The sequence below is a fragment of the Sinohyriopsis cumingii genome, chromosome 9 (assembly GCF_028554795.1).
Source record: "Sinohyriopsis cumingii isolate HCF-2022 chromosome 9, ASM2855479v2, whole genome shotgun sequence".
NCBI classification, from domain to species: Eukaryota; Metazoa; Mollusca; class Bivalvia; order Unionida; family Unionidae; genus Sinohyriopsis; species Sinohyriopsis cumingii.
Window position 1 is genome coordinate 102,238,608 of NC_142969.1, and position 25,941 is coordinate 102,264,548.

Below are 25,941 nucleotides of genomic sequence, written 5' to 3' on the forward strand. Positions count from 1 at the left end.
AGGTTGATTTTGGTTAAAATGTTTCCTTGGAAAGACGTAATTGGTTTAGCATTTATTCACAGCAAAGTTTGACAAATTGTATTTGATTTTATTATTCAAATTTATTGCTACCCATTTCTCTTTACCTATCGAGTAAGGCTACAGCAGAGATTTTGTACGCCTAAGCAGTTGTAAGGACGCAGTTAAAATAATCAGAATTCCTGGAGGAGGAAATAATTCGATCTTCCTTTAGAACTAAGATGATATTGAATTAGAAATTGTCAATACCGTGATCCTTCCTGTAGAAAATAAAAGTGCAGTTCTGGATCTTTCCTTACTGCATAATGTGCAATGACAACAGCGTATATATATATATATATATATATATATATATATATATATATATATATATATATATATATATGAGAAATATATTTAACTTCAGGGGTTCGTCTATCTGTGTGAGATAAGCATTGCTAAGGAATATAATGTTTATGATTAGATACTCAGAAATAACCCACGCCATACCACAGTCATGCGGTCGTGAAGTTGATCTCGTAACCAACAATGTTAAATGCTAAAACAAACTGAAAATTATATTTGTATGAATAAAGTACCTCTACACATTACGCTCACCTTTAAGTCCGAGTGAGGTGAGAAGGTTTGCAGGCACAAAAAGCTCTTAAAATGTGTATTTTTACATGACCTGTCTACGTATATTTATGAGATCCGTTTCGCCGTCAACAATGCTTATAAATATTTATGTCCCTATCGTGTATTTATTATTTACGTCTTTGATGTTGTTTTCGTTACAAGAGCAGCAGAGGAGGCGAACAGACCTTTTGCTGAAACGTAACATTGGAAACTGAAACCTTATACGAAAAAAATATAAAATACGGTCAATAACTCTAAATCAAAGCCTCTAACTTTACCGAGAGCTTCTCTAACTAGGTTACTTTATTTTTGTCGAAATTTGTATGTGTTTTTGTTTACTCACCGGACGTCTCACTGACTTCGCGCCTCCTCTGCTGCTATAATTAGATCATATTTATATAACAGTAATATGGCACCAGCTATAGATTCTTTTAGACACAAACTTCAAGAACGTCAAGAATCACAAGTTGAATATGCAGAAGGTACAGAAAAAAATTCAAACCTGTTACTGAAATAACTAAACCCCTTCTTCCTCAATTTGAATAAAAAGCTGAAGAAACAGCGAGATCTTTACAAAATCTTCTTGTTCAAATGCCTCAACCAGAAAAACATATTACTGAAGAGAAGGAAAAAAAACTGATGAAGAAATAGTCGATGAATTACATAATAAATTTACTGAAGTTGCTTTAAACTTAATCGATAAAACTAATTCAGATGGATTTCCAGCTCCTGTTGTTACATACTAAGAAATGACAAAAATGTTGAGACCAACATATGGAAATATATTTCCAGTATACAAGACTGGGCTGATGTGTGTTATAAAATTAAAACTGGAAGAGGTCGAATCGACACAAAAGTGTATCCTACATAGAATACATCAGGGCCATAAACGATGTTTGTGATGACTATGAAAAACGAAGACAACAGTAGCCGAGAGAATGAAAACGACGATAGAAAGAACAAGAGAGCAAAACTCTTCCATCTGTTCAAAACTTAATTGATAAATTTAAACCTGGAACCAATGAAAAATATATAAATGTTGCTTAATTAGCTGAATATACTGCCAACGATTCTAATTATTTGTCTGATATGTTATCATAACATCAGGAACGTTATGAGGATGAATATCGCAAGACGATCTTTCAAATTCGTCATAATATGGGTGGTATTAGCATGGGTGATTCAAATTTTGCTAATTTACCTGCAGAGGTAGATCATCTAAGAGCAAAACAGAAGCAATAAATTGTTTTCTGATTGTGTATTGTTGTTGTATATAGCAGTTCAGATGTCAAAATACCAGAAGACATTGAAATGTTTAAAATAAGATCGCTTTAATGTGAACTTCGTATTTTGTTATATGGATGTAGTATTACGCACGATAGTAGGTCAAGACATCGGTATGTAAGCTGGTTGGTAGAATAGTGTGGTGGTAACTTATCTTATATATTGCGTAGATGGTTGATTGATTGCTAGGTTCATTTGGGTTATTTTGTGTCCATTAAGTGAACTATACCTCCATTCATCCTCTTCAGAACCAGAAGCCATGAAAGCAATCGATGGGAGTAAGCATGCTAAAATAGTACAGGAAACAAAATCAGTTAGCACTTTTATGTTTGTTTTGCCAGAATCCTATCAAACTGCATTGAGGTCTTATTCACGTCTTTTTTTGACTATAATACCATTTTAGTCATTCCACATATTTATATATTATCTGTCTTTCCCATTAGTCCATTTTGTCAGTATGTTTATCCATTAGTCTGTCATTATGTTCTTTCTTTATGACTCTTGGCTTATCCTTGTATTCTCATATATGTACAATTATAGGTCTGTTTTTGACGAATTGTGACATATATTAGCATATCCATTGCCTATTTCTAGTTGGGGTGTAACACCATTTTGCAGCGCAAGTTAGGTTATACAAGCCAGCCATAATACATGGTGAAGGAAGAACCTGGCAAAGGCCTTGCAAGAACCAATGACCCACAGGAAGCTACTGTCAGTTTTGTCATACACCTACACTAGCTGACCCAAAGATTTGAATCCACGTAAACAGAGATAATATGGCATTGATCGTTAAAGGCACGCACTTATGACCACGCTGGCACCAATGAATTTCATGTAATTGCTGGCTTGTATTTTTCATAAAACTTGGTCTAATTAAATATATGCACCTTGTACCTGAAAACAACTTTTGTCTGTTTTAAACATTTTCTGCAAGGCTGAGAAATCTTCATAATCCAAAACCCTTCATATGGACAGCGTTCTTTTGCGTACCAGGGCCCAGCAACATGGAATGAATTGCCCACTGAACTTAGACACAAACACACAGTAATTACATTCAAGAGGGCTCTCAAAACGCATTTATTTCGACTGCAAGAACAAACTTAACGACCTAATAATGTTTCCTACCTTAAATATTCTCAGCATGTTTCTTTAATGTTTTCTAAGTTCATGGTGCCTGTTTTTGTAATCATAGGCGCTTTACAAAGTCCTCATTATTATTCTTAACAGTCTTTATCAGTAGTTACTTTCCTTGCTTTATTTTAACAAGAAATATAAAACAGAAGGTTGCTTTCTGTTGAAGTTTCTTATAATGCTGTTGACTGTATTTTATACAAGTTTTGTTGCCAAAAGAAGTTTCCATTAGATTTCTCTAGTCTTTGAAATATCCGCGTCATTTGTACAATATTAAAATAATTCAGAAGTTAGCCATTTTATTCATAACTTTTTCTGTGATAATGTTATGTAAATATTTTTCAGTTTTTACTAATGGCAGCCATAACTGATGGAAGGACTGCTTCATTTGTACAGATCAGAAAGGTGTTCAAGCTAGCCCACTTTCTGTCAAATTTGATCCAAATCTGTTATGTGGGGCATTTGCAAAAAGGTTAAGAATTTTTTGTCGTTAGTAACACCAGCCAAATCACATGGCAGATGGGCATTATTTCCAAACACTTAAAAACCCATAATGTTATGCATCCATCTGTTTTGTGTGTTTCCCTTTTGGCATGTCTCTGTAGATTGTATATGTGCTATAAATAGGTGTTGACAAATTTTAGAATTAATTGTAATAAATCTGTGTACAAAGTTGCAGGGATTTCTCATTGTATGGTTTAGTCAGATGCGTTCTGCTGCAACATTCAGTAGGAAGTATTGTGACTTAAGTGTTGTAATACGACAATAATTTGTATATAATGAGATAAAGACTTGGTCAATTAATTCATTCTTATATCCTATGTTCTTGTTTCAATATCAGTCTGCAGTTGTGTATAATGTTGTGTGTAGATATACTCTGATAAGAAATCGTTTGGATTATTCTTTGGAATTACAAAGTGCTCTTTGTACTAAATTATTATTCTAAGACTATTGTGAATTTACTCTAAGTTGTTGTGAATAGTGCCACTGTAATACATCACGACTGTTGGCACTTCAGCACATTCAAGGGAATGGAATGTATTGAAAACACTTGATCATTATCGACATGTGTATAACATTTTAGGATTTTGTTGGATTGAATTCATAATAAAATATTCCTCTTCAGTATTTGTTTTTATAATTTAAATTATTTTTTAAGTTTTACTAAACTTCGTCATTTTGCTACTTTTTGTTACTTAGCTTAAAACCATTGACTTATTGCAATACCAAATTGTTGTCTGAAAAATATTGTCCAGTTCTGTTAGGTGTGTTTTAATTAAAATGTAATTTAACACATTTTACGTTCTATTATTAGCAACCATCTCATTTTATAAAACTTACTCTCAAATCTGATAAATATTGTAAAACTGTTTCAAGCTTAGCCTATTTTTAATAACAGCAGCTATACCTGATGGTGGGCTGGATTGGCACTATTTGTAAAAATTTAAGAGATATTTATGCCAGTTTCTTTTCCTTTGTCAGTAAATTATGCAGAGCAATCTCGGAGAGGTCAACATTTTTTTAAAGTAACAGTGGCCATATTTGATGGCAGATCAGAATTTTATTTACAAAATTAAATTAATCTATACCATGCCATTTTCTCCCAAACTATACAGTAATGTTAATTAATTTGTTATGTTACTTTTATAGCAATGGTGGCCATATCAAATGGGTCAGAATCATTTGAGCAAATTTGAAAGGTCTTTATGCCAGGATAATTGCTCTCAAATTTGGTAAAATTATTTTATGTGTTTTGTTTTAAAACTAGCCATTTAAGACTTTGTCTATATTTGGTAACATTAACCATGATTGATGGTGAATGGTGAATTAACCTCATTTGAATTTTTTTAATACTCCATACTCAATTCTGCTGAATGATTTTTGAGATGATGTTTAGCAGTTGAATGCTCGTTTTTGTTTTGTTTTTGAGGTTGTTTCTTTGCATAATCAGCAGATTTCCATTATTTTTATCAACTGTAGAGCATGTTATTCCACAATGTTTTCATTCACATTTCGTCAAATGTTGTTCAGCAATTTTTTTAGAAGTCAATATAAATTGTACAAACAGTGCATGATGAATGGGGGACGAAACCATACGCTCACTTTTTCATTTCCCTAAAATTTCTAATAAAGCAAGCATGCAGACAGAACTGAATGAATATGAACAAATTTTCATCCATACAATTTATTACGTTCTTTCTTCACACACTATACAAGATGCATCCTTTACCAATAAATATCAGAATATTTACCTATATTACTTCAGTAACTGTCAGAGTATTATTTACTTCTATCTGACCAATAATACATCCATCCTTAAAAAATAAAATCATCACCAACTTTTAAAAAGATTTGTTCAAGATTTCAACAAAGAATGCCTTGGCCATTATTAAGTCTCTCCCACTTGACATAACACAAATCGCAAGACATGTAGTTTATTCATAGGATCTATATGTGATTTGAGGAGAGACAAAAGTGCCAGATCAATTCTCTCATGAATATGCTGGTACAAATACACTTAATTTAATATGTATGAAAATTGAAAATTCTGTATAAAAATATTATTAAAACATAATAAAAGTTAAAATATTCTGAATAAGATTTAATCTCATTTCAGAGTTTGACAGAATTATTACAAAATATCAGAGAGTACAGTAAGCAATATGAATTTATCAAACATTTGACTTAATATATCAAATTATTGAACATGCTCAATAAATATAAAGTTTAATAAATATAATACAGTGTCATAAATTTTTGTTTAAAATTTGAAACATACTCGAAAGTGTTTTCATATAATAAACACAATTATCTATTGAGTAACCTTTATTAAATTAATCCATTTTATTTAGTCACCCAACAATCCTTTGAACATGGTTGAAAATAACAATTGTTCTGAACATGTTATTTTAATCTAAAGATAGTCATTTGTGATTCTTCTTTAAAAGAATCTTTTTATAAAACAATTTAGAATAAATGAGGCTTTATTTTGACCAAGTTAGCTATAAAAGTTATTAACTGAGGTTTGCAATAATATCCCTGAACATTAGGAAATTATTCTGCAGTTCTATTTAACATCCTTCTTTTGGATAGCAATTCTTGCTTCAATCTTTCCCAGATGATATCCATTAAAATTAGAACAATATAAACTTTGTTAAATGTTCTATCCAGCTTTCTTTTTAAACAGTGCTTCTTTTCAATTTTTCCCTGATAGTAAATCTTTCATATTATATCATACAACTTCCAGAAAATTGATCTGATGTTCCATCATACTCTTCTGTTCAAATTCTTCTTCTAATCAACATAATTCTATCAGAGAATACTATATAATTATTATGTAGTTTCTTAAAATTCTTCCTTTTTAACCTAATTGTTGGGAGACAGTTTAATATATGATACTTTCCATACTTTATTAACTGTACCAAGGAGCACTAGATAACTGACAAAATACTCTAAAACTCAACAAATCTACAACCAACTGTTATTTGCAGTTCAAATTGAATGATTTCTGCCAAAGAGCTAACTATTATGTAATGACACCTGTTGTATTAATCTTATTTACTTAACTGGTTATAAGCCATGCCATTGTCTGAACACCTGGACAATTCCATGACATAACAAATATAAACTCAATTTGTAATATTGTAATAACTTCATTATTTTTCATTCAAAATTGTATCATCAACAGAAATGCTATACTTTATTAAAAAAATAGATGCTTTAAAAGAAAAGATTTTGATAGTAAACAAATAAAAATTGTCACAAAGAATTTGAATAGGCAGCATATAGTTAAAATTTGTCATTAGCAATTTAATTTAATTAGTAATTTTTATCAATCAAATAAGGTCTTTCTGAACAAAATAGCCATGGAAAAATATATAACGCAAAACAAGCAAAATTTTACTCTCAGCCAACCACTGATTTGTCAAAAGTTATATTTCTTCCTTGAGTTTTTTAAGCAAAAGTGACTTTTGGGCATTTTTTTTTATAAATTGTTCCCTACTCCTTACACTTTTATCCTGGAACACCAGACAACTGTTCTGATGTTTCTTCAAGTTGATCTCTTTGAACACAAATATGTTTAGGATCTGGAATGATTACTGTTATGTCTATGTCTGTCCGTCTGTATTTCTCTGGAAAAATTAGAAGCAGAGGAAGTGCAATTGCAGAAGATCCCAGCAAGCACCAATTCATCCATGCTGTCCCTGGAAATAAAACTAAAACTTTTACAAATCTAGAAAATCTTTTTTCATGCAAATGTTTATTTTAGAATGATACTATTCCTTGACATGAATTTTGAGATAGTTTAGTGGCCACGTAAAGCATTGACTTGCTTTATAAAACATGTTTTGGAAACGAACTTCCAATAATATAACTGAAATTAATAATAGAAATTGCAAATTAGAATATTTGTTTCTATAAAACTTTAAATAAAAAATCAGTATGCAAAAATTCATTTGCTTACCTAGTGAGTTTGGCAGCATTTTGTGAGAGAAACAAAAAGGCAAAATATAAACTATGCAATCTGTTTAAAAAGAAACAACTTCAAAACTGCTAAATCACCTGAAATAAAAACTCCAAGTCATATGGTAATATTATATTTCTGAACAGTATCAGCTGTTATTATGGCACACTTGAAAAGATATTGTGTGATACATCAAGGTCATCAAAAACCTGCCTTAAGATTACATTGTCAAAACTAATAATGAATTTAAATATCAATCAACATAACTAAATTAATTATATTAACTCTGGCACAAATTTGGGTTATTTGTGTCCCCTCCCAAAGAATCTTTTTGCTTGTCCCCACATTTAACAAAACATAATCTAAAGTTACTGCCCTTATTTACCTATATTCTGTGTTTAACACAAAAGGATTATTTTGGGTTTAAAGATGAACAGAAAAAAATATGTTCACATGATGTTTAGTCTGAATGAAATCAAATAGTTTTTAAGACCCCAAAAATAATTATAGAATTAGTCAAAGGAAAAAAGAGTTGATTAATGGACTTCAGTTAAAGCATGCTATATACTTAACAAATCTTACACTAATAATGGACTTATGGACTTTATTTAAAACATGCTATATATTTAACAAATATTACACTAATAATGGACTTATGGACTTCAGTTAAAGCATGCTGCATACTTATCAATTATTGCTCTAATAATGGACTTATGTACTTTATTTAATATATACTGACTAATTAACTAATCTTACACTAATAATAGTTTGATAAAATATGGATTCATGGACTTAGGTTTAAAGCATAATATATACTTAACAAAATGTACACTAATGCAATCTGCTCCTTGTCAATACAAACCATTCATATCCCACAGTGTGAGAACAAGATCTCACAATCTCACTTCTGGAGCTGCATTTAACAAATATTTTGTTACACAATAGTTTGCCCATGTAAATTGGAACAATAAAAATACTTTGCAAGTGTTAATCGATGGATTTTGGAACCAAACAATGTTCATGAAATATACTTTTCAAATGATCTGATAACACAAAAAAGGATGGGTCTAATCAATTTTTCTCAACAAGTGTAGGTTGGCTTATTTATCAGATAAAAATATATTGAGTCAATATTTAACACAAACTGTATACAATGGGGCTGCAGATGGAGGTGGGGTTTGCCTTATCAACAAAACATGGGTTATAATCAGATATATCTATGCATACAAATTGGAGGGTTAGGGTGGAGATGATGGATGGGCTATCATCAAATAAACACTGCAATATGGATTATTTCAGTCATGTGTAATGGTTGTTGGGGTGTAGGATGGGACTGTCATCAAATAAACAAAGCAATAGGAATTATTTTAGTAATGGCATGACTATGTGTAAAACTGCAGGTAGGGATAATCGGTGAGTTTGACATCAAACAAATACAGCAAAATATTACTTCAGTTATAGCAACAAGGCCACAGGTCAGTTGAACAAGTGATATCACTCACCTGACTCATATGATTTATCAGTTGACCATTTCACTAAAGCAGACATATGTAGTATTGTAAGAACACAACCTTGTGTGAGATAACTCCCAACCTTTAGATCATTTAGACTGTACTTATTTTTCTATCGGCTAAAAACTTCAATGATAAAAGCTTAGTCATTATTGGTAGTTCTATCTCACAATCAAATTTGTCCAAGATATTAACGATATAAACCTCCATACCAAGTTTTATCTACACTGGATGTGAAAGAGTTGCTGGAGAAATAATTGTCTCAGCCAATCAGATGCAAGATTACTTCATTAATATGCATGGCTCTTGATCATTGTTACGTTTGTTGGATATCTTTATGATATAAGCCAGTATTTCACATATGTACGAAATTAGACCAAATTATGGCCTTAAGCTCAACCAATCAGATTCAATGTCACCTCTTTAACCTACAAGGATTTCATTCATTTTTATTTTTTAACTCATGTGAGATCTTAATGACATAATCCCACAGGTCAAGCTTGATCAAAAATATGAACAGAAATCCAGAGTCGTAACAAGTTCAGCCAATCAGATGTAAAATCACCTCATTAATATGGATGGATGTAGTTTATTATTATAGTATCTCAGATGATAACAAAAATTAGCTTATATTCCAAAGTTGATCAAACTTGGACCATCAATGTGACCCACAGAGTGGTAATTTGCTTGGCTAATCAGATGGTATTTTTGATCTTGCTTGGTATCAAAATTGTTTAAGAAGTGGATCATTTATGTTGCCTTATACAACAAGTTTGATATATATCGAACCAGAATTATTTCCTCCAGAGTGAAAAAAAAATCAGTCAGATGGCAGATATCAATCATTACCTAACACATCTGAGATTGTGTGGATATATTTCAAGTTGTACAAATTTTTTTTCAGAAACATAGCCTACAGAGTTGTAACAATCTAAAAGTGATAGATTGATGGACAACATGCACAATCGATTGCAGGACAACACCCCAAGTTTACTCAGCTTTATGGTTACATGGGCTTAAAAACCAAGCATCTATCAATTAAATTTTCTGTTAGCTTTACTATGTCCTTTGTCCATAGTACCTGACCAGGTACTTGTCTTCCGTGTACTTTGTAGAGAAAAACAAATCTAATATAATGACATTATCACAGCATTGTCATTAAAAGGTGGTGCTATTGCTCACAATAACATCTACATCATTAATACAATCATCTTAGGAATATACAGCAATGGGGTATCATTATTAACACTTCTGTGTAATTTTACTTTTCACAGAACACACATTTTATAAAGCTACCACAATATGTTTCTATAATGATTTTACTTCCAATGTAAAAACAACCATTTTGTAAAATGTGGGAAATCTCATCCCTAAAGCACTCGACAGACATTTAAGCAGAGATCATTGTTAGTATGCAATCAAAAGTGTTTTACCTATTCCAGGAATGAGCAGCATGAACAGGAAGATGATCCCGAACAGGTTGTTCAATAAGGTAAGAAATCCACCTGTCACACCCTCTGCTACTGGGTAGGATGCCTCACAAGAAATTTCAAAGAATAACGGAACTCCACCATTTACAAATACAAATGACAAAATGCAGGAGGCATAGAGAGATACTGAAACAAAGAAAAGAAAAAAAATATAAATAGAGTATCTTGCATCAGCTCATTCTTAAAATGACCACACTGATGACCGTTCATTGTGTTGTCTGATTTGCAGCGAAAATTTAAAGTTTCACAGTAGCAAGAATTTTAAGATGGCTGCTGTGGTGATCATACCAGATGCCAGATCAGAACCAGTATTAATTAGAACCAACAAGACATTGCAAGATGTCTTTCAGTGAAAAGCCCATATTGAAATGATGATACATTCAAGCAGAACAGTGATAACAAGATTTTCAAGATGGCCCTGCTGTGGTCATATTGGATGTTTGGACCAACTAGATATTATAAGAAGTGTTCAGATGAAAACCCTATGCCATTAAGACATTCCATTCTGAATAATAAAAGTGATGAAAACTATTTTGAAGATTTTCATTCAGGACATATTGTTTCTTATGTCAACATTTTTTTAAGAAGTAGCAATAACAAGATTTTCAAGATGGCCATTGAAGCAATAATACTGGATGTCTACAAGGAAAACTTTTAATCAAGACCAATTAGACAGCATACATAATCCTCTGGTGCTAATCCCATTTTGATATGACACAGCATTCAGAAGCAATTGTAATAACAAGATTTTCAAGATGGCTGCTGTTGCAACTATAATGGACATCATATCAGATCCATATTCATTTAGAATTAACAGACATTTTATTGTGTGATGACCTTTGTTAGTAATCAAGTCAAGTGACAGTTGTTTTTGTAAACAATATAATGTATACTGGTAGCTAATATTTCTCTACGATTATAAATTAATTATTCAGATTATTATTAATGGGAGATTAACACGTTTACATCTATATGAGTTTAGGACATTAGTTTTTCATTTGGAAATTCCTGATCTTGTTGACAGCTTTGAATGTTCTAGAATGGAAAGTGACCTTCATCCTGGTTCTGCTACTTTTTGTAGCTTTTTGTATTAATGTTGTTTACTTAAAATTATTTATTCCTAACTTAACATCCAATTAAAGTGGAATCATCTGTGTAGCTGTGTTCAGTTTTAATTTGAGATTTATTTATTTATATTATTCACTGGAATTACAAAGTGATCAATAATATTTAAGACTAAATAATTGTTTTTAATTATTGTGAATTCATTCAAGAACATTTTGGATAGTGACATATCAATATCCTTGGCACATTAGTGCATTCAAGGCTATTTACATTAGAAAATTAAATATTGAAATTTATTTGGAACACTGATGGAATTAATCTGGAACTCTCTACATCTAGACTTGTGGTATAACTTTAAGGACTATTTGGAATTTAATTTATGATGCTGTCAGGTTCTCAAATTTTCACTTTGTATTCTAGGTAAATAAGTTATTTGTTACATTTCACAAAATGACCTATCTGGTGGCCTAGTGGTTAGAACATCCACCTTGGATGCGGGAGGTCGTGGGTTTGATCCCTGGTTGAGTCATACCAAAGACTTATAAAAATGGTACTAACAGTTGCCTTGCTTGGCGCTCAGCATTAAGAGGTTAGTGTTAGCACTGGTCAGCCTGGTGTCAGGATAATGTGACTGGGTGGGACATCATGCTACATGTATGCGGCATAATGCGCCAGTGCTAGACATCACTATAAACCGCCACACTGCAGACATTGTAGCGTATGACTGAAAAATTGTTAGAGCTACATTAAAAATCCAAATCACACATACACACACAAAACTTATTGGTTTTTGTTCTTTTCTGTTACTTAGTTTAGGACCATAGGGTCATAACAAGTGAGAACACAATCGGAATGCCACCATCTGTGCTGCAGGAGTACTGAAAACAAGATTTTCAAGATAGCCATTGTGGTACCGAGCAGACGATCAAATAAGCACACTCTTCATTCTGAAGATGTCAAGTATTTTATTATATTGTAAAACCCCAGATAATAGCCATGTTCACAGGATGAAAACATATACAAACTTTCAAGAGGGCTGTCAAGGCAGCCATTTTGGTGACTGGATCAAGATCATTTTGAATATAAGAACAACTTGCAGGAAAGAAGAGTAAAGATGTTTATATGGCTATCAGTTCAGAAGCATCTGTAATGAAATCTTTCAAGTTCTGGGAGATCCCATCCTTTCACTGAAATGTCTGAGATTTAATACAACAATAATGCAGTTAATAACTAATTGTTATTAAATTTGTTAATTTGTAATCTTTTACTAAATTTACAAATATACTGTTAAAACTGAATGACAAAGAGATAAACTGATTTAAAGTAAGAATAAGCTAATTTGACTTATCTTTGCATTTGCTACAAAATGCTTCAAAATAATAAAAGCTGCAGTTACATGATGCAACTGGAAGAGAAGCAGGAACAAAATGATCAGGTCGAAAATTGGAACTCAGGCTACACAGTACTTACCTTTGCTATATGATATGTATTGATTGCACATGATTGTAAACCATACTATGGACCCTGTGGCACACAGAAACAGTATTATCAGGAACATTTTAATTCTCCTCATGAATACATCAGAAAACCTACAAAAGAGAAAAACTTGTTTGTGTTCATAAAACAAGTACTTGGATGACTTTATTATCAACTTAAAGTAGAGTCAAGTTCCTTAAAGGCATTCAAGATTTTGTCCCAAAGAAAAAACAGTTGCAGGAATTTATCACAAAGTCTTTTTTCTGATCTTTTATTTATGTTTTAATTGCCTATTATTGAATTAGTATCAGGACATTCTTGGAAAAGTGTAACATAACAAATCTGGTAACTGATATATTTTCTTACATGTCTTTGTGAGCATGTTTACAAGATAAATTGTAGCACAAAATCTGTGCTATGGTGTTTGACCTTGAATTTGATAGTATGGATAAAAGATCACTAAACCAGTCTCAGATCATGATCACTGAACCAGTCTCAAATCATGATCACAGAACCAGTCTCAAATCATGATCACAGAACCAGTCTCAAATCATGATCACTGAACCAGTCTCAAATCATGATCACAGAACCAGTCTCAAATCATGATCACAGAACCAGTCCCAAATCATGATCACAGAAACAGTCTCAGATACTATCAACATATGCCCAAATGCAAAGTTCTGTTCAGTTCATAATTATTAAAACACCAAAATTACTAAATGATATACTGGTTATTAATAAATCACAATTCAAGGTATTCTTCAGATACAGCAAAAATCTGAGTCTTGAAATCAACATTTGATTTCTGACTATTAACTTATTTTTTTTAAAATCAACCAATAAAAATTCTGAATAAAAGTTAATTTATATATTTATAAGGAAATGTGTTCAGGTGCTCAGTGAAGTACAACATATAAAAATGCAAGCAGTGATCTCTGACTTAACACCAATGTCAAATAGGTCTGATGTTTAAACTATTTCACAGAAATGAGATACATAATGGTGGTCAGAACTGGGCTACTTTTATTCAGGACTAAATACATAATACAGTGGTTAATGTAAACTAAATGTCAGTGGCATCATTCATTTAAACAAGAGAAGAGAAAGCTTGATTTTCTGAATGGTCAGTACATTTGTTACAATAGCTGTCTGATCATTTTCAGCCAGGACATTTTGCATACTGTCATAGCGATTCAGTGAATAAAAGATGTATACTGTATTTCATATAAATTTTCGTACCCTTTAAGTTTTTATACAAAATCCAATTATCAGAAGCATAATTATTTAAATGTATCATATTTTTTTGTACATAATACTTTGTATCTTTTCGAAAATTCCTTTAAAGTTTCAAACATGAAATTTCTCCTAATAATATTTACATTTGCTAAAAAGATCGAAAATACCATATTGCCATTTTATTTGTTTTAAATCACTAATTAATTGTTGGTGAGAAAATACAATGATTGATGTATAAGTTCTTATATTGTCATTACAATATCTACCAGTGTTTGTTAACAATTGGACAAAGGTCTTCACAGAACATATCTTTAAATATTGTCGTTAAATAGTTCTCCTTATTAAGTCCATAACTGTAGCAAAACACTATGTGCATTTCAAAATGAGTTTGGAAGACCTTTGATGTTTTCTTATCCAAAAACAACAATTATATCTCAGTGCATGCTTAAGTGATTGTTTAATTAGTCTTATTGTTTCATCATAGTCATACAAAAAAAAATATAAAAACCTTGTCATTTTCTATCATAATTTGAAAGTCACGGCCTTCATTAAATATATTTGTATGTATATATAATATTTTAAGTGCTTGTACTGTTTTGACTTGGATAAAATTAACATTTTAATGTGAATATATTCTACAATACACTCCTCTATTATTATCTGTATTGGCAAGTTCGAATAACAAGTAATGCATATGATCACTTGTCCTTACAACATATGCTGTTTGGTCAATGGTCTCAATAGCACATTTCCCTAAAGAAAGCCTCATTTCCCTACTGGCAGACTTGCTGATTTGACCTCTTCTGACAAATCTTGCCCTCTATCTTGTTTCAGCTGGAATAACCAAAGCTCTACATATGTTTAAGTAGCATGTAAATAACACTGCATTGCCATGTGCTTGCTTTGACAATGTATATTGTATTTAAAACAGGAATGCATTGTTGATGTAGAGGTGTCAATTGATAATGGAATATAGTGCTGCAATACATGAGGATTATCAGAATTGTCAGGTAACTGAAAATAGTATTTTTTCTCTTTACAAACACTACAATAAAAGCCACCCTGAATAATAAAGGTCTTGTACACTGCCACAATTTTGCTTCATCTCTCTCCCACTCTCACTCTCTTTCTGAAACACACACATGCGCTCACACGCATTAACTAAAACGTGTTCTCAAGCTCTTTATTTTTTTATTGCAATTTGATAATGAGGTTATTGTTGCTGTAGGAATACAAGCTGCACTTAATTTCTTGACATGGATTCATATTGTTGCGTACAATTTAGCAATAAATAATACACATAACTAATACATGTTCAAACCATCTTAACCATTTTGCCAACATTACACAACATAACAGCTACATATGCTCTAAATGCAGATGAGCTTGCACACTGAGACATTATCTCCCTCCCCTCAATCTTTCTCGTTCACTAATAACAACAGAAATCTTTTTGAGTACTTTTATTTTTATTGTAACTGAATTCTTGAGTTAAATGCAGAATCAGACAGAAAATATACATTCATTTTGTACATTTGTACCATTAGGTTGTAGAGTAGCGTGTGTTCTGTAGAACTTGTTCGGGTATGATCCCTTTATTTTTTGTATACAGTCAGTACCAAAAAGTGATATTTATTTTACATATTTTTTGTACACTGAAATATTTTAAATACTTTTTGTACACTGAAATTATTTAATAATTATCTTTTTGGATATGAAAAATTACAAGAAATACGGTATTCAGTTAAATAATGTATCTGTCGTTAAGCTTAGTCACTGTAACCTGTCATTAAACATAGTCATTGTTACAATGTCATTAAATGTAGTCACTATCAAACTATCATTAACAACTGTCACAGTAACCCTGTCATTAAGTATAGTCACTGTAACCCTGTCATTAAGTATAGTCATTGTAACCCTGTCATTCAGCATAGTCAGTAACCGTGTCATTAAGTAAAGTCACTATTACTTTTTATTCAGCATAGTCAATGTTACCTTGTCATTAAAAATAGACAATGTCACCCTGTTAGTAAGGATAGTCACTGTAAACATGTCATTAAGCAAAGTCACTATTACCTTATCATTAAGTACAGTCACTGCTAATCCTGTCATTGAGCACAGTAACTTGTACTGGCATTAAGCAGTCATATTAAGTATGGTCACTGATACTCTGTTATTAAGCATATTCACTGTTACACTGTTATTAAACATATTCACTGTTACAATATCATTAAACAGTCAAATTAGGCTAAGTCACTGATACACTTATTAAGCATATTCACTGTTACACTGTCATTAAGCATATTCACTGTTACACTGTTATTAAACATATTCACTGTTACAATATCATTAAACAGTCATATTAGGCAAAGTCACTGTTACACTGTTATTAAACATATTCACTGTTACAATATCATTAAACAGTCATATTAAGGAAAGTCACTGATACACTGTTATTAAGCATATTCACTGTTACACTGTCATTATGTGGTCACATTAAGCATATTCACTATTATAATGTCATTAAGCATATTCACTGTTATACTGCCATTAAGCAGTCATATTAGGTACAGTCACTGATACACTGTCATTAAGCATATTCATTGTTACACTGCCATTAAGCATATTCATTGTGACACTGCTACTAAGCATATTCACAATTACACTGTCTTTAGGAAGTTACATTAAGCACAGTCACTGTTACACTGCCATTAATCATGGTCACTGTTACACTGGATAAATTTAGATTACAATCTTTATCACATAAAGAAGAGTTAAGATCCTTTTAATAAATATATCTCACATGCTATTTATATACATCATACAAATATATAAAAAGTTGCTTTGATGAAATAAACAAGTATAAATGGTAACAGATTATTAAAATGATGATTTTGAATGCATCTTTACATCTGAAGGTAATGTACCATAACAATTTTACTATGTTTTCCCCATAATAAGACAAGTAGCCAGACTCAAAAATTTGTCAAACAGTAGGTAGTTAGGCTTATAAGATAAATTATAGTACCATCAACATATATAATCTATACAAATTCACTGCAGCATGTAAATCACCTAGAGATAGGCTTGTCCAGTGTTGAATAAATGCAACAATCATACACCACAAAACAACAACAACAGCACCACAAAACAACAATACCATAAAACAATTCAGGTCAATGTTTATTAAAAAGATACATGAAAAAATCTTACCTAGCTATGACAAGTCCTGCTAAACAACCAAATATGGTCCCATAAAATCCCATCCAGCCAGCATCTAGCTGTAATATATATATATATAATTTATATTTTGGGTTTTGAGGTTTTAAGTTTACTGAGCATATATCGCATATTTGGATAAGTATGCCTTGGGGAGAAATAAGGTTACATCTTCGTGGGTTCTTGTACTTTAATCAGGCTTGATGACTAAATGAATCACCAGAAGAAGATGAAGAAAATGAAGACAACAAAGATGATGAAGAAGAAGACCTACAACATATATACATGAAATATATAAATAATTAAAGGCAAATGAATCTAACACAGACAATTCACAAAATGATAAGGTGTGGAATTATTATCAAATTATCACAATGTAATGAAAAATTTACCAGTACCATGTAGTATTTTGGTGTGCAATAGTCATTATCTTCAATACAATTTGCAAAGTACTGAGTAACATATTGCACTCAGAAGTTGAAGTTGACTCCTGGAGAGTCACTGAAGAGTGAATAATGGAACAAAGAACTCATTAAAGTAATCAGCGGTTGCATGTTAGTACAATGCGAGAAACTCACATACTACTCACTCACCATGCATACCACAGAACAACATGTATATGGACATTGGACACTACTGTACTGAATCTGTAACACCAAAACACTAAATGCACACAAACAATAACAAACAGTGGTTTACAGATATCATCAATACCAGCCTTAAATTTTAAAACAAAAAAGCAAGATAATTTTAAAACCATAATAACATTTATATTTTGTACATGATTTAGGAGAGTTTGTTGGTGTGCCTGTCTGAAAAAGGGTAAGGGCTTATATCACAAAAGACATGTAATAGCGTGGCTATTACAGCCTAGGTATTTGATGGCGTAGCTAAAAAACCCAGGTATTTGGTGGCTTGGCTATTACAGCCCAGGTAGTTGATGTTTTGAAAACAATGGTATGTTGATCATTTTATACAAAGTAGCAATATTAAACATGACTGCAGTCTCTCCAGCTGCCCATTTTTTTCAAATTGGGAACAAAATGGATATATTATAATAAAAAATGTGTATGAAATCTATGTAGAATGCTTTTTTTTAAAATTAAACATTTATTTGACATATACATTCATAAACGTGAACAACAGCACACCTTAGTCACATACCAGCTACCTCTTAATTCTAAATTACCTTTTGTTTTTAAGGTTAATGTGCCCAGTGTGTATTTTAGACACATGACTTCATAACAGTATACCAGAAACTATAAATGGCAATTAATATTAATGGAGAGAAGAACCTAGATTACATATAGGTATGACCGATCCAGTGGCCTAGTGGTTAGAACGTCCACTTTGGGTGTGGGAGGTTGTGGGTTCAATCCCCGACAGAGTCAAACCAAAGACTTACAAAAATGGTACTAACAGCTGCCTCACTTGGAGCTCAGCATTAAGAGGCTAGTGTTAGCACTGGTTGGCCTGGTGTCAGAATAAAGTGACTGGGTGGGACATCATGCTACATGTCTGCAGCATGATGCCCCAGTGCTAAACATCACTATAAACTGCCACATTGCAGACATCATAGCGATATGACTGAAAAATTGTTAAAGCTACATTAAAAATCCAAATCAGATCACAACACCATATAGGCATGAATATTGAATAATTTATCACTAGAACAAGCAATTTCATTGTTTTAACTTTCCAATACTTCACCAACATGCATTTAGTCCAATTAAAAGCATGTAGTTGTAAAGCTGAGGCTGCTCATCTATAATATTATTAACCAGTATGGTTTGCACTGACCATTGGTGTGAAGACATCTGCACATGTGCTCTCTTGTACATTTACTGGGGTTGTTTTGAAATATTTTTAGTGATTTATAAGCTACAAATATTAAATTGCAGTTCATGAAATATCTGAACCTATTCATTATTTATTAATGTAATCTAAGCGCTCATATAAGTTTTATTTACATTATATAGATTATGTGCTTATTTGAAGTCATATAACCAAAATACATGGTGAAATGACCAAATACAGGGTGAAATGTCCAAATACAGAGTGAAATGACTAAATACACAATGAAATCACTAAATAAACAGTGAAATGACCAAATACACAGTGAAATAAGTAAATACAGAGGGAAATGACTAAATACAGAGCGACATGACCAATACAGGGTGAAATACCTAAACAGAGTAAAATTACTAAATACAGAGTGAAATGACCAAATACAAGGTGAAATAACCAAAACAGGCACATACAACTAGCTCATGCAGCATGTAATCAGTGTTTTTAAAAAAATTTAAATAACACAGCTTCAGCAAAAATACGTCCCCCTTTATGATTCCTGATCCAATGACCCAACAAAGGGGAATAATTTAGGATGTGTGCTTAAAAAAGGGGAGTAAATGATGTTATATTCTAAATATAAAGTGAATCAAGTAACAGGCTGTCAACATCTAAGTGATGAAAAGAATGAAATGTTTAACTAAAATGTATCTCCAAGATAGCACTTGACCTCGTCATAGTACCAGGCAGCAGAACTGTGGCAGAAATGATTAAAACATATGGAGAGCATGTGATGACCTGGGGGGGGGGGGGTTATCATCAGACACATATTTGTAAAATTCATGCTAATTTTGAAATATCCCCCAAAAATGGCAAAATACTGCAAATTATATTTTGAGCCCCTACTTTTATTTTTTTTCATTAAATCTCTCCTATATTCAGAAAATTCCTAACATTTTTTTCAAATGAAGAGAGGGAGATTCTCACTATAATTTTTAACATTAAAACCATAGTTGATGTTATAATCCAAACATTAGGTGAATGTGTTATGAAACCACAACCTATGTGAAAAGCTTCAAACATTTGAACTAAAAGGTGCACTCATTATAATTATTGCCATAACAACACCAGCAAGGGCAGAAACTTGTATATTGTACATCTAACTGAAATTGACGTTAACTCACCTGCTCAAAATAACAGCCTGCAATGTGGTAAAGATTTGTATTCAACAATTTTAATCTGGTAAAGCATTTTTCAGAAAACTGAAAAGGTATACCTATTAGGCCATGATGAAATGGATTCTGCCTATGCAAAGCTGAAAGTACAGCTGGTCATGCAGAATATGTGGTTTTACCTATGCTCCAGATGAATACAGCCATTTAGAATATGTATAGCTTTACATATGACATTGCTGAATATAGCCAGTCATGCAGAATGCATCTGGCATCACCTATGCTACAGATGAATATAGCTAATGATGTAGAATATATCTGAATTCACCTTATGCTACAGCTTGATACAGCTTAGTTGTAAAATATAGCTGAGATTAATTGTGCTATGGCTGGACAGAGCTAAAGATGAATATAAATGATATTGTCTACAGTACAGCTCATGTGAATTTTGGAAACCACGTGCATCATGTGAGAGACTTAATCATTGCCACTTTCACTCTACGATAACACACTGTGACAGAGCAATAAAATACTAACAAATCACCACTGCACCTTGGCTGGTATACAGGTGGTATATCCACTGTGAAGTGGTTGGTCAGCATTATTGATTGACATTTAAGCAGCCAATCAGTGAAGACCACCCATGGCAACAGTAAGACATCACGAGTGATTAACAATCAAATACCATATCAGCAATCAGTGATCTTTGTTTCAATCATATGTATGGATAATAGAAATTAATTTTCATACATATAGAAACCTGAATTAGAGCAGACTTGATGAGAGTCCCACCTTCAGGAGTTTCTCTTGAACAGTAGAAATTCATCCTACTGTTTAAACATGCAAAGTATTTCTATGAGGTATGGTATTAAATTCCAGACAGCAGCAGCTTCTGTTTAGAAATACAAACAACAAAAAAGAAAACACTGAATTTACACTTAAATGTGAACCACATGTTTAGTCTTTCAGCAGTAATGACCCTGCTACAAGATTGCATATACATGTACTCAACTATCAACTAGTTCAATTCTGAATGCATGTTTATTATATGGGACTGGCCATTTAATTTTATGAGACTAAATTATTATTTCCAACAGTGGTGGTTTTCATTATTTCCATCATCAAAAGATTAAAACAATTTCAGGTAAAGGAAGGAAAGGCATAGTGATTTTTTTTTATATCACAGTTCTGAATAAGAGAAATAGTTTTCAAGTATTTACCTATCCCTTTTAGAAACTGAAACAGTTTCTCCCTAATAAAGACTTGGCTTCAAAAGATGTTCAGCAGAAATCAAGGCAGTGACCATTGTAAACACTGTTAGCATCATAAGAAGATGCCAATTTCAACTTGGTAAATGTGTATTTCTATCACACCAATGGCCCAGTGTGTAGCACTTAATACAAGTCACTCAAATTATGCACAGTCATATCAATGGAAATTTTACAGACTGACAATTGAATAGTCGATGAATGAAGACCAACCATGAATAGACTGATATGTCATGTGATTTACTATCAGATACCATTTCAAGAATCAGGTGATGTCAATTTGCTACAATAACTAATAGAATCCAAACGTCTTGACTAGTCTATACATTTAGAGAAGGTTGATCAACCTCTTATGCAATACATGTAAACTTTTACTTTGAAAACATGGAAACCATCCCCAAAAACAATTGACCTGATCCAGAAGTGGGCACTATCAGAACTTGTGAAATATTTTTTCACATCTGTCAAATATGAATGTACATTTGTGCAAAATGCAGAGAGTGCAATGATAATGAACTTCATATGATACTTAACAAAGTATATTGCACGAACTGCAACACAAATAAGGAAATGAATGCACCTGTACATTCCAATAACATAGTATTGAGAGATTTTTAGCACTTTCTGGTTTTGGTTTCATTTTTAGTAGAGGATTCCATAATATGCAGTAGAAAGCACTAAACCAGTCAGAGGTGTAGGTTGTTAAAATATGTCTTCTCCTTTTGCAAACAGACTTGAAAATGTGGCTGTACCTTTGAGAAAAAAAATAGCTTTGCAAACCAAAACTGGGTAATTTCTATGTTTTGCTTATGATTGACCTGACTTGGCTAAAAATCTGTCATGGTAGATTTTCTTTCCATTTAGCTGTTTCTATCATCTCTTTTGATCACGCTAAACTATTTAAATTTGATATGGAAATTGTTTTTGACCTTTATGTTCAGGTTCTGTCTACCTGTCTTTCCCAAATGTGGTGTATACAATTCAGTAGGTCACAATGACACCATTCTTGATTTGTGCTAAAACAAGAGTACTATAAACATTTTCTCCCTAAATCTTCTGATGCTAATTTTATAACAGCATTTACAAGGTCACCATGTTTATTTCTGTAGAACATACACTCAAGCTAATTCTTTATTAGGGAGATACCATTTTAGTTTCCAAAAGGTTACATTATTTGAAGTGATTTTCCTTGTGTTGAATATAAAATGCCTGAATCAGAAAAAACAAGATGAAGAGTACATGCCTTTATCAGTGCCATTCAGTATACATGTGGTCAGAATTGAACTAAAGTTCACAGTTGTGTACATGCCTCTGGACTGGGTCTTTACATTTGAAGGACTAACACATGGTTCATATTAAAGTGTAACTTCATTTCTCTGCTTTTGTGTTTTGGCCTTTTGGGTATTTTTTAAAACAGAAGCAGCTGTCAGTGGGTATATAAATATACACACTCAGAGGATGTTTCATGTGTAAACAGTATGATAACTTTGCATTGTTCATGAGATAATCAATAAGGTCTCATCAAGTTGGTGCAAAAATTCTGTTTCAGATTTCTATGAATAAATTAAAAGCATAAACTTTTTGAAAAAGGTGTCAATCAGTTGTTTGTAAATGAAATAAGTACAGTAGCATTTTACAGCTTTCAAAGCATTCCAACTATGTTATTATTTAAAATTGATTTGGCATCATATCTATTACACAGTCTTCATCTGAGCACAGAACTGTTCATAACTGATAATGGTGTTGACAAATTGGCATCTCTCTCTCTTGCTCTCTCCATATGCCTCTAAAGAACATGCTTGCATGGATCATAACACAGTAAACCATGCCCATTTGATAAAGACCATGTTCACTCCACGGTGGTTATCCTCAAAGCCTCCATAAGAAAGCAGGGTGTGCTGAACAATAATTCTCCTTGAGCCATTACAACAATTCCATCTGGAGGCATCAAGAGATGGTAAGTTTTTTTATCTTAATCCACTCCTCTCTCTCCACCTTCAGCTTGATGCTTGGTGTTCTGAAAATACTTGTGAGCTATGCTGTATGATACAGCTGAAGATACAGTTGAATACAGCCAAGATGAAGAGTATATGTCTTTACCAAAACTACAGTTGAATACAGCCAAGATGTTGAGTATATCTGTCTTTACCAATGTTACAGCTGAATACAGCCAAGACGAAGAGTATATCTGCCTTTACTGATGCAACAGCTGAATACAGCCAAGATGAAGAGTATATGTTTTACCAATGCTACAGCTGAATACAACCATGATGAAGTGTATATCTGTCTTTACCAATGCTACAGATGAATACAGCCAAGATGTTGAGTATATCTGTCTTTACCAATGCTACAGCTGGATACAGCCAGTGATGAGGAATATATGTGGTTTGTAAAATTAATTTTTAAGTATGACAAATTCCTGAGATGGCATCAGTTTTTTTTCTACACGTTATTATGAGTCTATGCTCTTAATAAAAGTAACAGGAAAGAGTGAAGACAAACTTTGTATAATTTAACAAATACGTTATTTCCCCAGCATAAAAAGTGAGAAATGAGAATAAACAACTTAATATAGTATTGTGAATTAAATCCAAAAATAATCCAAGGAATTAAAACACAAGTCCTATCAATGAAAAGTCCTAACTGAATCACAGTTCAAATCCTGATGAAAATCCAAAATGGAAGGCAATGATGTCTGTAATAGTTAGTGTTGTACTGCTGTGTCAACAGTCTCTTGTAGAATCACAGCAAATATTCCAGTTTTTGAATTTTGAATAATTTCCAGTGAATGTCTTTGTCCAAGAATTATCAGAGCACTTTTGTATTTCCAGGGAATCAGTCAAATGAATTCAATAATTTGAAGAAATAATATCTCAGCCCAAACTGGACATAACATAAAACAACTTGATGTCACAAGTGTTAAGGCAAGACTCATAGAATTCTTATCATAACATATAACATATAACATGGGTGGTCTTGCAGTTATAAGACTAACTAAAACGCAAAACAGATTCCCAGATGGGGGTCAAGAGTTCATCCTTCTAGAAAGAATAGAAGTTTGTTAAATGATAAATATCATATCATCCAGGTCTGACCTTGACTCAGCTTAAAATTCTTAATCTGAGAACAATTTCCTTTTAAAAACAAGGTCAGCAACTTGTTCCAATGTTTCAATTATTAGCTGTTTACATTGAAAATAAAAAATATTTTAAAAAAAGATCAGTCAGAACTGAAATTTATTCTGGACAATATCAAATCAAGTAAACCATATGACATTAAAATAGCATGTAATGGAATAAAAAAAATTAAAACTAAGAGACAAATAATTAAATTAAATATACATAACAAATTGAAAACCAATGTGGCCAATTTTATGGCATGTCACAAGTTATGGATGATTTCTCAAGGTCTCATACCTGTTTCACTGTTTCCATCCACGTGATAGTTATTGCAAAACAGATTTAAGCATTTTCCATTCTCAAGTGATGTCATACTGATGACATTATGACACAATGACAAACATACTAGATAACAAGCAGTGTCATACTGATGACATCAAAATACAGTGACAAACATACAGGTAACAAGTGATGTCATACTGATGACATTATAACACAATGACAAACATACTAGATAACAAGCAGTGTCATACTGATGACATTATAATACAATGACAAGCATACTAGATAACATGTGATGTCAGGTTGATGACATTGTAATATAATGACAAATATACAAGACAACACATAATGTACTGATAATATGGTAATGCAGATAATGGAATTTTGTGGGGTAGATAACATTTTTCTTCTTCAGTCAATGTGATACTGATCTTGGACCTTTTAATCAGTAGGTTTATTCCTTACTCCAAGTACAAGCCATTCACAAAGTTGTCATTACCATATATGATGGAAACTTTAAGCTATTGAGCAAAAGCAACGTTTCTTTCAGTAACAGTTACCCTGGCTGTTAACCTTTGAAACTTTAAATCAACTTGGTTATTCCCATGTGCAAGTGATCAACAGCATTTAGTAACTGTTGATGGTGGTTAACGAGTTTTCTTTATTTGACATTTGACCCTAAAATCAAGTTTATTTATTTCTGATATAGAAACCATCCAAAACATCTGAGAACTGTAGATCTTAGACAACTTAAGTTATTGCAAAGGAAATAAATTTTTACAGAAGATGGCCACACATTCAT

The 25,941-nt window shown here is 32.3% G+C and overlaps 1 protein-coding gene across 5 annotated transcripts in view; it reads right to left on the bottom strand.

Annotated features, from left to right (window-relative positions):
- Positions 1-5,217: 5,217 nt before the first annotated feature.
- LOC149792354 (solute carrier family 49 member 4-like) overlaps positions 5,218-25,941 on the bottom strand; it is a 47,573-nt gene continuing 26,849 nt past the window's right edge. For all 5 annotated transcript variants that reach the window (XM_089970930.1, XM_089970928.1, XM_089970927.1 and 2 more), the window contains 4 exons: positions 17,505-17,572; positions 13,050-13,168; positions 10,458-10,640; positions 5,218-7,253 (listed from right to left, as the gene is read on the bottom strand). In XM_089970930.1, coding sequence (XP_089827056.1) covers positions 7,063-7,253; positions 10,458-10,640; positions 13,050-13,168; positions 17,505-17,572 — 561 coding nt within the window. In that variant the 3' untranslated portion in view covers positions 5,218-7,062. The remainder of the gene's footprint in view (positions 7,254-10,457; positions 10,641-13,049; positions 13,169-17,504; positions 17,573-25,941) is intronic.